Source organism: Salvelinus fontinalis, chromosome 26 (genome assembly GCF_029448725.1).
Source record: "Salvelinus fontinalis isolate EN_2023a chromosome 26, ASM2944872v1, whole genome shotgun sequence".
NCBI classification, from domain to species: domain Eukaryota; kingdom Metazoa; phylum Chordata; class Actinopteri; order Salmoniformes; family Salmonidae; genus Salvelinus; species Salvelinus fontinalis.
In genome coordinates this window covers 46,637,903-46,656,381 of record NC_074690.1, presented here as the reverse complement: position 1 = coordinate 46,656,381, position 18,479 = coordinate 46,637,903, and the positions used below count along the sequence as shown (strand labels likewise).

General features: G+C 42.6%; 1 protein-coding gene across 1 annotated transcript; it reads right to left on the bottom strand.

The window, feature by feature from the left end:
• Positions 1-13,299: 13,299 nt before the first annotated feature.
• LOC129824561 (protein shisa-like-2A) lies at positions 13,300-18,033 on the bottom strand. Its single transcript, XM_055884252.1, has 3 exons — positions 17,852-18,033; positions 13,982-14,118; positions 13,300-13,475 (listed from the first exon to the last, which is right to left on the bottom strand). The coding sequence occupies exons 1-3, from the start codon at positions 18,031-18,033 to the stop codon at positions 13,300-13,302; spliced, it is 495 nt and encodes a 164-aa protein (XP_055740227.1).
• Between the last annotated feature and the right edge of the window lie 446 nt (positions 18,034-18,479).

Sequence of the window (18,479 nt, the reverse complement as noted above, 5' to 3'; positions counted from 1 at the left end):
ATTCAGTCAAGACCTAAGGAAAAAAATGTAGACCTCCACAAGTCTTGTTCATCCTTGGGAGCAATTTCCAAACGCCTGAAGGTACCACGTTCATTAGTACAAACAATAGTACGCAAGTAAAAACACCATGGGACCACGCAGCCGTCATACCGCTCAGGAAGGAGACGCGTTCTGTCTCCTAGAGATTAACGTAGTTTGGTGCGAAAAGTGCAAATCAATCCCAGAAAAACAGCAAAGGACCCTGTGAAGATGCTGGAGGAAACCGGTACAAAAGTATCTATACCCACAGTAAAAACAAGTCCTCTATCGACATAACCTGAAAGGCCGCTCAGCAAGAAAGAAGCCACTGCTCCAAAACCGTCATAAAAAAAGCCAGACTACAGTTTGCAACTGCACATGGGAACAAAGATCGTACTTTTTTGAGAAATGTCCTCTGGTCAAAAATAGAACTGTTTGGCCATAATGACCATCATTATGTTTGGAGGAAAAAGGGGGAGGCTTGCAAGCCAAAGAAAACCATCCCAACTGTGAAGCACAGGGGAGGCAGCATCATGTTGTGGGGGTGCTTTGCTGCAGGAGGGACTGGTGCACTTCACAAAATAGATGGTGTCATGAGGGAGTAAAATGATGTGGATATATTGAAGCAACATCTCAAGACATCAGTCAGGAAGTTAAAGCTTGGTCGCAAATGGGTCTTCCACATGGACAATGACCCCAAGCATACTTTCAAAGTTGTGGCAAAATGGCTTAAGGACAACAAAGGCAAGGTGTTGGAGTGGCCATCACAAAGCCCTGACCTCAATCCTATAGAAAATTTGTGGGCAGAACTGAAACAGCATGTGCGTGCAAGGAGGCCTACAAACCTGACTCAGTTACACGAGCTCTGTCAGGAGGAATGGGCCAAAATTCACCCAACGTATTGTGGGAAGCTTGTGGAAGGCTTCCCGAAACGCTTGACCCAAGTTAAACAATTTAAAGGCAATGCTACCAAATACTAATTGAGTGTATGTAAACTTCTGACCACTGGGAATGTGATGAAAGAAATAAAAGCTGAAATAAATCAATCTCTCCTATTATTCTGACATTTCACATTCTTAAAATAAAGTGGTGATCCTAACTGACCTAAGACAGGTAATTTTACTAGGATTAAATGTCAGGAATTGTGACAAACTGAGTTTAAATGTATTTGGCTAAGGTGTATGTAAACTTCCGACTTCAACTGTATATTATGCAACTACACATTGACACATCCAGCCCAAATCGGGAGGTTTAAAAAAGACACACTTGTCGCCAAAGTTCCAGAGCATGTCTTTAAGTCTCTGTACATGACAGATAGTTCCAATAGTCTCTCCCTCCTCTAGTTCACCACTCCCCACACAGAAAAGTGTTTATATATTAAGTATTATTAAATTATTCTTATTTATTTTGTATATAGATAATATATTCAATCACCACATTAATTATATCTATTATTGCACATATATCTCCTCTAGTTTAAACTTTGTATGTTTAGTGGTATTCTATATCTTACATGAAGAGGTCAATATACTGAATATTTAAAATAGGTAGGATACGATGGTGGCGAGAATTCTGATCTTTTCGCATATTTGTCTTATTTAGGGTTGATTCTGTGCTGAAGTAAAGCTTTGTATCACAGTTACTTTGTCTCAATCTGTTCTATTTGCTGACAATGGGAAATGATAGTCAGGTTTATACAGGGGTGTAATCCCTAGGAACCAAACGTAATCGAAGCAAAAGGGGACGGACCTAGCTTTTTTTGTCCAATAAGAAATGCTTGTCTGTTTTTCTGTTGCAAAGCGTTTTGCTTTGGTGTGCCCTTATGAATACACCCTCAGGTTTGCTTGTAAAGTAAGTACAATACATCACTTGTCATATCCACTAGGGGGATGTCTTTCACCACTTGGAATCCTTATTCGGCTGGTTCAAATCAAATCAAATTGTATTTGTAATATGCGCCGAATATAATAGGTGTAGACCTTACCGTGAAATGCTTATTTACAAGTCCTTAACCAACAATGCAGTTTTACGAAAATAGACTTAAGAGATTATTTTCTAAGTAAACTAAAATAAGAAAAGTAATGCAGAATTATCATGGAAACAAAGACCAACTAGGGCCATGATCCCAGGTTATATATACAGTGAGGGAAAAAGTATTTGATCCCCTGCTGATATTGTACGTTTGCCCACTGACAAAGAAATGATCAGTCTATAATTTTAATGGTAGGTTTATTTGAACAGTGAGAGACAGAATAACAACAAAAAAATCCAGAAAAACACATGTCAAAAATGTTATAAATTGATTTGCATTTTAATGAGGGAAATAAGTATTTGACCCCCTCTCAATCAGAAAGATTTCTGGCTCCCAGGTGTCTTTTATACAGGTAATGAGCTGAGATTAGGAGCACACTATTAAAGGGAGTGCTCCTGTTTGTTACCTGTATAAAAGACACCTGTCCACAGAAGCAATCAATCAATCAGATTCCAAACTCTCCACCATGGCCAAGACCAGAGCTCTCCAAGGATGTCAGGGACAAGATTGTAGACCTACACAAGGCTGGAATGGGCTACAAGACCATCGCCAAGCAGCTTGGTGAGAAAGTGACAACAGTTTGTGCGATTATTCGCAAATGGAAGAAACACAAAAGAACTGTCAATCTCCCTCGGCCTGGGGCTCCATGCAAGATCTGACCTCGTGGAGTTGCAATGATCATGAGAATGGTGAGGAATCAGCCCAGAACTACACGGGAGGATCTTGTCAATGATCTCAAGGCAGCTGGGACCATAGTCACCATGAAAACAATTGGTAACACACTACGCCGTGAAGGACTGAAATCCTGCAGCGCCCGCAAGGTCCCCCTGCTCAAGAAAGCACATACACGCCTGTCTGAAGTATGCCAATGAACATCTGAATGATTCAGAGGACAACTGGGTGAAAGTGTTGTGGTCAGATGAGACCAAAAGGGAGCTCTTTGGCATCAACTCAACTCGCCGTGTTTGGAGGAGGAGGAATGCTACCTATGATCCCAAGAACACCATCCCCACCATCAAACATGGAGGTGGAAACATTATGCTTTGGGCGTGTTTGTCTGCTAAGGGGACAGGACAACTTCACCACATCAAAGGGACGGTGGACGGGGCCATGTACCGTCAAATCTTGGGTGAGAACCTCCTTCCCTCAACCAGGGCATTGAAAATGGGTCGTGGATGGGTATTCCAGCATGACAATAACCCAAAACACACGGCCAAGGCAACAAAGAAGTGGCTCAAGAAGAAGCACATTAAGGTCCTGGAGTGGCCTAGCCAGTCTCCAGACCTTAATCCCATAGAAAATCTGTGGAGGGAGCTGAAGGTTTGAGTTGCCAAACGTCAGCCTCGAAACCTTAATGACTTGGAGAAGATCTGCAAAGAGGAGTGGGACAAAATCCCTCCTGAGATGTGTGCAAACCTGGTGGCCAACTACAAGAAACGTCTGACCTTTGTGATTGCCAACAAGGGTTTTGCCACCAAGTACTAAGTCATGTTTTGCAGAGGGGTCAAATACTTATTTCCCTCATTAAAATGCAAATCAATTTATAATATTTTTGACATGCGTTTTTCTGGATTTTTTTGTTGTTATTCTGTCTCTCACTGTTCATATAAACCTACCATTAAAATTATAGACGGATCATTTCTTTGTCAGTGGGCAAACGTACAAAATCAGCAGGAGATCAAATACTTTTTTCTCTCACTGTATACACACACACTACCGGTCAAAAGTTTTAGAACACCTACTCATTCAAGGATATTTCTTTATTTTTACTATTTTCTACATTGTAGAATAATATTGAAGACATCAAAACTATGAAATAACACATATGGAATCAGGTAGTAAACAAAAAAGTGTTAAACAAATCAAAATATATTTTATATTTTGGATACTTCAAAGTAGCCATCATTTGCTTTGATAACAGCTTTGCACACTCATGGCATTCTCTCAACCAGCTTCATGAGGTAGTCACCTGCAATGCATTTCAATTAACAGGTGTGCCTTCTTAAAAGTTCATTTGTGGAATTTCTTTCCTTCTTAATTGAGCCAATCAGTTGTGTTGTGACCAGGTGGGGGGATACAGAAGATAGCCCTATTTGGTAAAGACCAAGTCCATATTATGGCAAGAACAGCTCAAATAAGCAAAGAGAAACAACAGTCCATCATTACTTTAAGACATGAAGGTCAGTCAATCCGAAAAATGTCAAGAACTTTGAAAGTTTCTTCAAGTGCAGTCGCAAAAAACATCAAGCGCTATGACGAAACTGGCTCTCATGAGAACTGCCACAGGAATGGAAGACCCAGAGTTACCTCTGCTGCAGAGGATATGTTCATTAGAGTTACCAGCCTCAGAAATTGCATCCCAAATAAATGCTTCACAGAGTTCAAGTAGCAGACACATCTCAACATCAACTGTTGAAAGGAGACTGTGTGAATCAGGTCTTCATGGTCGAATTGCTGCAAAGAAACCTTGACTAAAGGACACCAATAATAAGAAGAGACTTGCTTGGACCAAGAAACATGAGCAATGGACATTAGACCAGTGAAAATTTGTCCTTTGGTCTGGAGTCTAAATTGGAGATATTTGGTTCCAACCGCCGTGTCTTTGTGAGACGGGGTGTGGGTGAACGGATGATCTCTGCATGTGTATTTCCCACCGTAAAGCATGGAGGAGGTGTTATGGTGTGGGGGTGTTTTGCTGGTAAAACTGTCTGTGATCACACTTAACCAGCATGGCAACCACAGCATTCGGCAGCGATACGCTATCCCATCTGGTTTGCACTTAGTGGGACTATCATTTGTTTTTCAACAGGACAATGACCTAAAACACACCTCCGGGCTGTGTAAGGGCTATTTGACCAAGAAGGAGAGTGATGGAGTGCTGCATCAGATGACCTGGCCTCCACAATCACCCGACCTTAACTAACGTGAGATGGTCTGGGATGAGTTGGACCACAGAGTGAAGGAAAAGCAGCCAACAAGCACTCAGCATATGTGGGAACTCCTTCGAGACTGTTAGAAAGGCATTCCAGGTGACTACCTCATGAAGCTGGTTGAGAGAATGCCAAGAGTGTGCAAAGCTGTCGTCAAGGCAAAACTGTATATATACACTACCAGCAAGACACAAGTCTCAATGTCAACAGTGGAGAGGTGGCTCCAGGATGCTGGCCTTCTAGGCATAGTTCCTCTTTCCAGTATCTGTGATCTTTTTCCCATCTCAATCTTTTCTTTTTATTGGCCAGTCTGAGATATGGCTTTTTCTTTGCAACTCTGTCTAGAAGACCAGCATCCCGGAGTCGCCTCTTCACTCTTGACGTTGAGACTGGTGTTTTGCGGGTACTATTTGATTTAGCTGCCAGTTGAGGACTTGTGAGGCATCTGTTTCTCAAACTGGACACTCTAATGTACTTGTCCTCTTGCTCAGTTGTGCACCGGGGCCTCCCACTCCTCTTTCTATTCTGGTAAGAGCCAGTTTGCGCTGTTCTGTGAAGGGAGTAGTACACAGCGCTGTACAAGGTCTTCAGTTTCTTGGCAATTTCTCACATGGAATAGCCTTCTTTTCTCAGAACAAGAATAGACTGACGAGTTTCAGAAGAAAGTTCTTTGTTTCTGGCCATTTTGAGCCTGTAATTGAACCCACAAGTGCTGATGTTCCAGATACTCAACTAGTCTAAAGAAGGCCAGTTTTATTGCTTCTTTAATCAGAACAACAGTTTTCAGCTGTGCTAACATAATTGCAAAAGGGTTTTCTAATGATCAGTTAGCCTTTTAGAATGATAAACTTGGTAGCTAACACAACGTGCCATTGGAACAAAAAAGTGATGGTTGCTGATAATGGGCCTCTGTACGCTTATGTAGATATTCCCTTACAAATTAGCTGTTTCCAGCTACAATAGTCATTTACAACATTAGCAATGTCTACACTGTATTTCTGATCAATTTGAGGTCATTTTAATGGACAAAAAATATGCTTTTCTTTCAAAAACAAGGACATTTCTAAGTGACCCCAAACTTTTGAACAGTAGTGTATGTAATTTCCAGCTGCAGACTAGTAATTTTACATCTGCTCTTATTCTGTAGTGATCAGTAGTCTCAGAGTTTAACCATTTCCAGCTGCGTAGCCAAAACTACAGCTGTATGGTCTCCATGGCCTATAGAGTTGTAGTTCTTAGCAATTTCAACATGTAGCATCAGCTCCAAATTTTCTGGTCTAATGGTCTATAGAATTGTAGCCATTCTAACATGGGGACTCCGTCCCGGCGTTCTCTGACCTAATGTACATTTTGTAGGAAGTGGGTTTTCTACTCTGTGGAAGAAGGGGCGGTTCTACGCCTAATGTGATGTCTGGGCTCACAGGGGTGTGGTCACTGACTAGTTAACCTTTATATGAAAATACATACTCTCATTTAGAAGGTTAACATCACATTACATCTTTTCACAAATAGTTTCATGTTTAATCACATACATTTCACAATATTTAGATGTAAACCTGACAGCTAGGAAATGTACACTTTAATACAGTTATGTGTGTTTCCTGTTCTTCATGAGATCACCAAATGAAACACACTCATCATAAATGTCCCTTAAGTGTCCACGGACCATTCCCACAAATATTGTTTAATTATTCAAACTTTTGATGTCCATGTGTCTCTCTGTGTTCCACAGTTTACATTCTAATCTTGAACACTACAGAGCATAGGGGCAGCGTATTTTATGACCAACCATAAAACAGCCAACCTCCCGCTCTCCCCCTCTACGAGAGAGAGCATGCTGTAGAGCAGACCCACTGTAACCTGATCCTTTAGATCGTCACAGGAGAGTTATGACAGTGGGGTATTGTTTGTAGATTGATGAGGGGAAAAAAACAATTGAATCAATTTTACAATAATCCTGTAACGTAACAAAATGTTAGAAAAGCCAACGGGTCTGAATACTTTCCGAATGCACTGTAGGCACCTGGCCCCCCTACAGTGTGCAGGACCCCATTGGTTCGCACAACTTATTTCAATAATTTTCCATCCGAAAGCTTGAATAAAAAGCCAATACAAAGTAACAAGATGTGATATCATGTCACATAAAAGTTCATTACTTACAGGCTTTAGGAAATGGTACAGAGATTGATGGGTAGGGGAGCGGGAAAGGACATGGACCATGTTCCCCGCTTCAATTCAAGCAGGCTTCAGTCACCCACTTGGCTTCAGTCATCCACAAGATTGAAGAGGGAGACAAATCCAACTATGGCCTCCTTGTCAGGCCTCTCGCACTGGGCAGACAGGGGTCCTGGGATGGACATCTCACACAGGTTCCTCACATACGGTGCTGGATCAAGGGTGACCGCATTGAAAAGGAGATCCAGGAGCCTGTCTACGTAGCCCGATAATGTATTTGAAAAAGGAAATGTTTATAAAACGGTGTCGTGAAATGACTATCGTTAATGTGATGACTGCTATTAATCGAATAATTACTTACTACATTTAAATGAATCATGTAACAATTTACCCATTAATTGTTGTTTACCATGTTACTATCTCCCGACTTAAACTCTAAAGATGATCTAAATAAACTCAGCAAAAAAGAAACGTCCTCTCACTGTCAACTGTGTTTATTTTCAGCAAACTTAACATGTGTAAATATTTGTATGAACATAACAAGATTCAACAACTGAGACATAAACTGAACAAGTTCCACAGACATGTGACTAACAGAAATGGAATAATGTGTCCCTGAACAAAGGGGGGGTCAAAATCAAAAGTAACAGTCAGTATCTGGTGTGGCCACCAGCTGCATTAAATACTGCAGTGGACTCCTCATGGACTGCACCAGATTTGCCAGTTCTTGCTGTGAGATGTTACCCCACTCTTCCAACAAAGGCACCTGCAGGTTCCTGGACATTTCTGGGGGGAATGGCCCTAGCCCTCACCCTCCGATCCAACAGGTCCCAGACGTGCTCAATGGGATTGAGATCCGGAGTGTTTGCTGGCCATGGCAGAACACTGACATTCCTGTCTTGCAGGAAATCACGCACAGAACTAGCAGTATGGCTGGTGGCATTGTCATGCTGGAGGGTCATGTCAGGATGAGCCTGCAGGAAGGGCACCACATGAGGGAGGAGGATGTCTTCCCTGTAACGCACAGCGTTGAGATTGCCTGCAATGACACCAAGCTCAGTCCAATGATGCTGTGACACACCGCCCCAGACCATGACGGACCCTCCACCTCCAAATCGATCCCGCTCCAGAGTACAGGCCTCGGTGTAACGCTCATTCCTTCGACGATAAACGCGAATCCGACCATCCCCACCGGTGGCTGGGGTGCCGCAGGCGGTGTACTAACCAACGAGTAGCCAGCTGTTGAAGCTTAAATTGTTCTGTGTCGGTGGAGCCTTATTATTCACCTTTCTTTTGAGACTTTTTCAGAGGACATTCTCTTGATTGCAAGCAGTTTTCCCCCCAAACAATGCACAAAGAAATATAAAACGAATTGAATAGAGACATTGGTAATTTTGTCTGTGTAGTCAGATCGAAAATATTAGGATATGTTATTGACATTGTGTTGTTGACATTGAATGCAATTGACATAGAACTGATTAAATAGCCTACGCTGTGTGATTTTGTTTGTTTAATTTCCCTATGACGTGGGCCGCTATTATGTTCTGTCCCGGTGACTATTAGCTACTCACAGTTCAGTTGCAGTTGCCTAATCGTGCCTAACGGGCGGGCCAGCCGTGGGGCCTAAATCATAAAGACCATGGTGATTGTCAGAAACCTGTAGGCTACTATTCGAAGAAATTGGATGATATGGCGTTGGGATGGGGTCCCTGTCTCAGAGCTATGCAGGCTACTTACGTCGCTGTGTTGATGGTGGCATCGCTTGTTCTCGACCAACAGCTTACCATCAAGTGTCCACATGCTGTTCATACTCTTTTGACAATGAATTGAGCTGCACAGGTCACAGCTGCTCCATGGAACAAATGGTTGACTGTGTTGGAGGCTCCTAACATCATCATACAACGTGGCACACCTTGGAATCCAGCTACTCTGATGCTTCCTCCAGATACCACACTACTTGAACACGACTGCTGTGAGTCGGTTTTGGATCAGCTCTCTTGATGGGTTTATTAAGAGTCATTCGTTGGAAAACCCTGAGTTTGACTTATACACAGATGGTTCAAGCATTGTGGAGGAGGGTGTGAGGAAGGCAGGCTTGGCAGTTACTACAATGGACAATGTGATCGTGACAGGCACGCTACCTGCAGGAACATCAGCACAGGTGGCGGAATTGGTGGCTTTGATAGAAGCACGCAAACAGGCTGAAGGAAAAACAGCTAATATCTACACAGACTCAAGGTATGCTTTTGGTGTTACACATGATTTTGGAAGAATATGGAAAAACTGAGGAATCATGACATCACTGGGAGCTCCTGTGAAGAATGGACCAGAGGCGATGGCTCTACTGATTGCGCTCCAGTTACCTGGACAAGATGCGGTTTTGAAAATGAAAACACATGGAGAAATCATAGACAGACAAGTAAAAGAGGCGTGGGGAATAACTCCCGAGGGAGGACATGATGTAGTGCCAGAACAGTGGGCGATGGTCATCAAAAACATGTAACAGACACATTAGGGCCAAAGTCCAGGGAAAATCACGATGGATACATGGCGTTCATTGCAAGGTCGTCCATTTTGACGACAAAGCGGAGCCTGGAGAAAAAAGAACTGATTGATTAGCAGTCGGGGGTAAATCTCGGGTGAAGAAGCATAGTAAGATGATCAGAACCTGATAAGCTTCTATGTTGTACACCGCAGTCATCCTATTAGGGATATCTAGGTGAAATGTCCAACTTTTCCCTGAAAATCGGGGGATGCTTACTTTGGGAAATCTATGTGAAATACCAATTTCTCTTGAAACCAGGACATGTTACTTTCACTTTTTTGTTTCCTTCCTTACAGGTTATGAGAATCTATCATTTGAGGCTGCATCAATATCCCTTATCAGTCCTTATCAACCAGTGGAACAGAAGAATTCCTCACTACCGGCAGACTGTCAGAATATAATTTCTAATAGTTATCTATGTGGGACTGATACCAGTGTGGAAGAGCTGGTCACTTTCAAAGGACTTGGTGAATGATTACCTTGCCAATAGGATGATTGATTATTATTGTCTTGCAGCCAATTATTCTTTTGGGTGTTTCCTCCTAATACAGGATGTGGTAGGAATCGTAAGGGACATCATCATTACACCTGTTAATACTTATTTTCTATGACTTTGTTTGAAATCTATTTCTTATTGCAACAGCAAGTATAATATGCACTTTGTGTTTTATGGAAATGCAAGGTGTTTAATGTGAATGACTTTATGCTTACGGCTGTTTTTTATACTGTCTTTTTTCATGTTTTCTATTGTTTCTTTTTAAAATGGTCTAGGGGGAGTGTAAGAATATTTTAAGGTAATACACAACGCAGAGGACTAAAAGTACTAACGGTCAAGAGGGAATTAACAATCAATAGAAATACATCCAATGGGTTAGAGTCATGGGAGGAATTTGTCTAGGCATTACGCCTGAAACAGGATACTTGTTATTTGTCCATTGGCCCAGTTTTATTGCCAGGAATTCTAATTGGTCAACCATAGGCTAGGGTTGGGTTATAAAACTACATCCTGTCTCTTTGTTCTGTGGAGAGAATCATTGAGGACAGGGGAGAATGAACATCTACCTCTCAGCATAACATCTATGATTTGTTCTCTTTGAATAAACCTATCCCCCCCCCCCCCCCTGATTTGGGGTCTGTGTTATTGAAGAGTAACATCAACTGCTAACACTAGCTATCCATCAATAATAAAAAATAATAACAATTTTGCTGCCTGGTTTGCTTAATATAAGGAATTTTTGAATATTTTAGCATTTACATTTGATACTTAAGTATATTTAAAACAAATACTTTTAGGTTTTTACTCAAGTAGTATTCTACTGGGTGACTTTCACTTTTACCTTTTCTATTAAGGTATCTTTACTTTTACTCAAGACTGAAAATGGAATACTTTTCCCACCACTTGCAGAGCGGCACCAGAATTAAAAACACGTCTTAACTTTTTGTAGTTAATAAATCCAATGTGAAACGTGATAACTATAGTATCCCTAGCTAACATTGAACAAGTGAATCCATTCTTCTCTAATGAAAAATCTCTCTCCCTATCTTCTGAATGTCAGCAATCCTACTGTAGCCTTTGCCTTGGAGAGGGAGGGGCAGGTAGTCTACACATGCACAGTGCACACACACCGGCAAAGATTTTCAGCTGATAGGCAGACACTGGAAGAAGTTTTTGAGTGACAAAGTAAGGGCATTGAATAAGTGCTTTTTTTTTTTTTTTTTTTGTGGGACTTGAAAAAAATGCCTGGCATGTAAAATAACCAGAACCACGTTCGATCCCGGTTATTTTTCTGTTCATCAAAACATTTTTTTCCCGTTTAGGTTTTGGTCCGTGAACTGGTTCCAACCCCGGATGAACATACCCTCACATGAAAGGTGACATTCTGTACTGTCGCCTCATATGAAACATTTGATTTCTAATCCAAAATGCCAGAGTATAGAGCCAAATTGAACATTTAGCTTCACTGTCCAAATAAATACGCAGGGGAGTGTATTTGTACATTTACCGTTTACCAAACACCCACCCTTAGAGAAAAACTAGTGTGTGAAATGAGCTCCAAGAGAGAAGCTGCAGAATGATCAGAAGAGAGAGAGAGCGACACAGTGGAATCTGAATGCCTTAGGCAACCTCCCACACAACATCTAATTTTAAGTTATAAGTTTTATTAGTCATATGTATGGGATACTTTTCTCTCCAAAACTCTTGAACGTGCCGTCCTTGGCCAGCTCTCCTGCTATCTCTCTCAGAATGACCTTCTTGATCCAAATCAGTCAGGTTTCAAGACTAGTCATTCAACTGAGACTGCTCTTCTCTGTGTCACGGAGGCGCTCCGCACTGCTAAAGCTAACTCTCTCTCCTCTGCTCTCATCCTTCTAGACCTATCGGCTGCCTTTGATACTGTGAACCATCAGATCCTCCTCTCCACCCTCTCCGTTCTGGGCATCTCCGGCGCGGCCCACGCTTGGATTGCGTCCTACCTGACAGGTCGCTCCTACCAGGTGGCGTGGCGAGAATCTGTCTCCGCACCACGTGCTCTCACCACTGGTGTCCCCCAGGGCTCTGTTCTAGGCCCTCTCCTATTCTCGCTATACACCAAGTCACTTGGCTCTGTCATATCCTCACATGGTCTCTCCTATCATTGCTATGCAGACGACACACAATTAATCTTCTCCTTTCCCCCCTCTGATAACCAGGTGGTAAATCGCATCTCTGCATGTCTGGCAGACATATCAGTGTGGATGACGGATCACCACCTCAAGCTGAACCTCGGCAAGACGGAGCTGCTCTTCCTCCCGGGGAAGGACTGCCCGTTCCATGATCTCGCCATCACGGTTGACAACTCCATTGTGTCCTCCTCCCAGAGTGCTAAGAACCTTGGCGTGATCCTGGACAACACCCTGTCGTTCTCAACTAACATCAAGGCGGTGACCCGTTCCTGTAGGTTCATGCTCTACAACATTCGCAGAGTACGACCCTGCCTCACGCAGGAAGCGGCGCAGGTCCTAATCCAGGCACTTGTCATCTCCCGTCTGGATTACTGCAACTCGCTGTTGGCTGGGCTCCCTGCCTGTGCCATTAAACCCCTACAACTCATCCAGAACGCCGCAGCACGTCTGGTGTTCAACTTTCCCAAGTTCTCTCACGTCACCCCGCTCCTCCGCTCCTCCGCTCCGTAATCCTTCTAACCCCCCCCCCCCCCCTAAAAGATTTAGATGCACTATTGTAAAGTGGTTGTTCCACTGGATATCATAAGGTGAATGCACCAATTTGTAAGTCGCTCTGGATAAGAGCGTCTGCTAAATGACTTAAATGTAAATGTAATGTAAATGGATACGCATGGTAAACATCATCTAACTAAACTCTTACTTGCAGGCTCCTTCTCAACAATACAACAACAATAAAAACAATACAAGAAAAGAATATGAACATAAAGTGAATGGCAGTGGAATCGAATAAACATTTCTGCACAAGTATAATACAGTCCAATATTTACATGTGTATTGCGGAAGGGGGGTGTGGAATGCGTCTGAATAAGATTTTCCATGCCCTTTTACATCTGAGTCGAAACCTCCAAGCCCTTCTAAGCTCCCTAAAAAGTGCTCTATGAAGGGCCCTCCATATTGACGGTGGCCATGAAGCCCCGCTGGAACAGTCTCTCGGGGTTGGGCGGCTGGTTGTCACAGTCCAGCTTCCTGCTGAGGAAGTGCATCGGGAAGCCCTGGAGGCCGGTGGGCTGGGCCGGGCCGGAGTGACTGGGGTCCTCACTGGGGTCCAACCCTGGAATAGAGGCACACACATGCAGGCGCATGCACGCACGCACACACACACACACACACACACACACACACACACACACACACACACACACACACACACACACACACACACACACACACACACACACACACACACACACACACACATACACACACACACACACACAGCAGCTTTACGTGTTCATAGTGGGACAGAAACTTGTCTCCTTGCTGTCTTCTTTTTTAATTCCCAACCCCTCGGACACCCCATATACACCCCTAGATTAGGCTAGGGGTGAAGAACCTTGTTCAAGGGCAGAACGGTAGTAGATGCCACCAGTTTCTCCTCATCAGCCCAGAAGATTCAACCCGCCAGCCCTTCAGTTACTGGCCCGTTTCGCTAAGCTCAAGGTTCATTATTATAATGACATGTCGCTAGCTAGCCCATCATCATGGTATGTCACTGGCTAGTCTATGATAATGACATGTCGCTAGCGATGTCGCTACGATGTCTGCCAGATGTGTTACCTCGTGCTCGTAGCGGCAGGCTATTGTCAAGGCGACTGGGCTTTGTGGCGATGAAGAGGTAGCAGAGAACAAATACGGTGATGAGGAAGGCCAGTAGGACCACCGCTGCTATGGACAGACCTATCAGAGCCCCAACACTGGGGAGGAAGGGAAGGGGGAGAGAGGCAGGGGAGGGGAGTGGGGAATAGAGAGAGAGAGAGAGTGATTGTGAGACGGGAATTCAAAGGGAGAGAGGGAAAATAGGAAAATAAGAGTGAAAGGGAGCGAGAGCCAGGGAGAGAAAAAATCACTTTCTCTATACCTGACAATGGTACTGTTGGATTTCTATGAGATATTTGCCACACAGCCACCTTAATCCATATTCACGACCCATAACAGACACCCTATGGGCTCTGGTTACAAGAAGTGCACTAACTAGGCAATAGGGTGCCATTTCGGATGCAGGCTTATTCATATGTGAGCAGCAGCCTTCCTGTAAGGACCTATCCCATTATAAGAAGATATCCCATTATCCCAATGGAAGACTCATCTCAGGAATAACAAACAGCCAGGGGCCACAATCATAGCAACACAGGTTGTGCCCTAAATGGCACCCTATCTATTTTATAGTGTACCTTTGACCAGAGCTACTTCAATAGAAGAAACTTGAAAAACTTGAGTTTCTATGGAGGTATGAATCAGACCAACATGAAATGAAATAGAATGTTAAGATTGCTTATCAGAAATTGATAAGGTCATTCTCTCATTAGATGATTCATATTACGATGAAATCTCAAAGCTCATTATTGGGGGAAATCAGTTTCCCACGATTTCAACCTTTTCCATTGAATTTTTCACATTTCGTTTTAATTGAGGCATTTATCACCTTCCATACGAATGGGATATAATAATGTATGTAGAGAGACCACCAAAAACTTCTGCAAACCCAAAAGTCAATTGAAATGTGAATATACTATACATCTGTTATCAGTAGCCTAAAAATAACCTTTATTCTAGTGTAGTAGCCTTTTCCTGCAGTCAATGACCATGGGTGGATCATTATTCATATTTGCATAATTTCACAATGAAGCTTATTTTAAAATAATTAAACAAAATCTATGTCAAACAGTTTTGTTGTATTTCAGGTAAGTAAAGTGTAATATTGGGATGCAAACTCAAAATGGAATACATTTCCACTGTCTATTTTTTAAGCCCATAAACATGCGTGTGAGTTAGATTTGGTTAAGACTAAGAATCACTCGGCGTGTCCCTGGCTTAGCCCACTGCAGTAAAATTATCTTATTATGTGTGCGCATTGGAGTGGAGGATAAAAATGCTCAAGCTTTCTCATCTTGTAGTTTCTTGAGATTGCCCCAAAATATGTGCAAAAGACAACGGAATTCTTACAGTTTTTTTCCAACTGCTTACACACAAAATCTTTTCATGTCACACGATTTTTGAAACCTCTCACTCAAAGTGCAAAACTACACACCAAATATCCAAAACCATAAGCTATTTCTCAGCCTTTGACTCAGTTGTCAATTGCATAAAACACTTTTTTCAAAACACTACACACAATTCTCTACCTAAAACACAAAAATCTAACAGGAAGTGACTTGCTTTCCTTTTCCAAACACAACCAATAAAAATGCTACACTTACTGTATTCACCAGGTCACACACTCCTCACATGTGCAAACACTAATAGCTTAACTGATCACTAACCAATCACTGCTTTACTGTAGTATAGGCCTATAAATAGGTCAAAGGTCAGATTACCTGTTTTGAACAATGGATGCCAACAATGGACAGAGAGCAAGAGGAGTAGGAGGGAGAGGAAGAGGAAGAAGAGGACGAGGGCGAAGAAGAGAAGGAAGGAGAGCCATCTCTGATGAGATTAGGGCAACACTTGTTGATCATGTGATCAACCACAGTTTGACCATGAGAGAGGCTGGACTGAGAGTCCAGCCCAACTTGAGTCGATTTACAGTGGCGTCCATAATTCGAACCTTCAGAAATGAGAACAGGTATGCAACCAGGCAATGACTATTTTAGCATTACAGTAATGTACTGTAAAATACATATGACTGCATAGTATTGCATAAACATTTGTAACTCTAAGCCATCCATTTACTGCACTGCATTGAATGAATGAGGTTGGTTATCATGCTGTACTACATTTTTTTGTACATTGTTTACAGTTCCTATGCTGAACACATACTGTGTTTGAATTCTGTACAGAGTGGAAAGGCAAAGACATCATGGAGGACGAGGACGCTTGTTTACAGATGTACAAGAGACTGCAATTATAAATATGGTTTTGGCCAACAATGCAATTAGGATTCGAGAGATAAGAGAGCATATCTTGAATAATGGCACCATATTTAACAACATCAATGCCGTAAGCCTGTCGACCATACAACGCATCCTCCAACGGCACCGAGTGACGATGAAACAACTTTACAAGGTGCCATTTGAGAGAAACTCTGACAGTCAAGAATATGCAACATGACTTTGTAGAGGTATGTATGCAACACTACTTCCAGTACTTCAGACATACCATATTTACTCATCTGTATATCATTTTGTCTGTTACAGAGAGTATTGGAGCTGGATGCCCATGTAATTCGCCATAAATTTATTCATGTGGATGAGGTTGGCTTCAACCTCACCAAAACCAGGCGCCGCGGAAGAAATGTAATAGGACAGAGGGCTTTTGTCCCTGGACAGTGTCCCTGGACAGCGTGGGGGTAATATAACTATGTGTGCTGCCATCACTCAAAACGGGGTCCTCCATCACAATGCCACACTGGCCATACAACACCGGCCATATGCTCACTTTTCTGGATGCAATTTACACAATGCTTGTCCTTGATCCAGATCAGGAGCCTGCTAGATTTGTGGTTTTGTGGGACAACGTTAATTTTCACCGGGCTGTTCTGGTCCAAAACTGGTTTGCCACCCATCCACAATTTGTAGTTTTGTACCTACCCCCATATTTACCTTTTCTAAATCCCATAGAGGAATTCTTCTCAGCCTGGCGCTGGAAAGTGTATAATCGCCAACCCTATGCCCGCAAGCCGCTTCTCCAGGCAATGGAGGACGCATGTGGGGACATAGAGGTTGCCTCTGTCCAAGGTTGGATTCGTCACGCTAGGAGATACTTCCCTCGATGTTTGGCAAGAGAAAAAGTATCTTGTGATGTGGACGAAGTATTGTGGCCAGACCCAGGCCGGAGAAGAGATGAAGCATAGCTTAGCACTGGTGACTGCCCCCCCCCCCCCCCCCCCCCCCTACCAATTCCTGGACTACCCCCCCAGGGACCCCACACACACAATTGTGTTCTTTACTGTATTCTAAAGAATATACTTTTGGTTTACATATGTTTATGGTTTTGTTGTATGATACTGTATACAACAGTAATGTTTGGCCTAATAAATATTTTCTGTTTCTACATTGCATTGGTGTTTACAGTGTACTTGTTACCCCTCTCAGCAGATTACTTTCACTGTAGAACATTGTATTGAAATGTAGATATAAGCCTATGAAAGACCAAAGAGCTTTAGATTTAGAACAACAGTGTTTACATGGTATATCCAAAAATGTACTATTATGAAAGCAGTGTTTGCCATTTGATGCAAATGCTTCATTCTGGCAGTGTTACATTTTGGAGGAGATGTGAGGCATTTTGCATTTTGTGTGTGCAGTTTTGGGAATTGTGTGTAGAGTTTTGAAAAAAGGAGACAGTTTTGAAAACGTGTGTAAGCAGTTGGGAAAAAATTTAATATCATTTTTCCCAACTTAGTTTCCACTCATGTTGTCGTTTCTTGAGAATCCAAAAAGATAGGGGCAAAGCCCACCTTCAGAGGCGTTGTAAAGATCCCTTACATACCTGAGCCACCACATGTATCCATACTCGTAAGGGAAAAAGCTGTTGGGATCATTACAGCAATACTTGATATCGTTACATCCACAGCAGAACGCCGCGCGCGCATCGCCCCCCGCTTTAGGACAAGAAGAACCATTCACAAACACATTATCTGGGCTGTAGTAGCTCGTGCACTCTGCACTCATGCTAGTAGAAAATACACTCTCCGGGAGAAAAGACCGTGAGATAATTTCCTTAGATGTTAACGCAAGGGTTTCATTCCAATGCCGTCCACATAAGTGTCCCTTGCTCTGCTGAAAAGTGTCATGCATTTAGTTCGAGCATGCCAGTGAAATGGGATAAAACTTCGCATTTCCTCCTGCCATATAGAATTCTAGAGTTCCCCCACCCCACACCACCTCCATCTTTCTCTCTCCATCACTTAAGAAAAAACGTAACAGAATACACAAACAATATTTCTGAGTGACCTCTTAATCTAATCCAGATCTTCCTTTGTTGTTACAAACGCGTAGGCAACATTTTTGATTATTTAAGTTTCTTATTAATTGACTGATTTCATTCATTCCAAACGGAATATAACGTGAGTGACTTGTATGAAACGTGACTGATGTTCGATCAACCGGAATAAAGT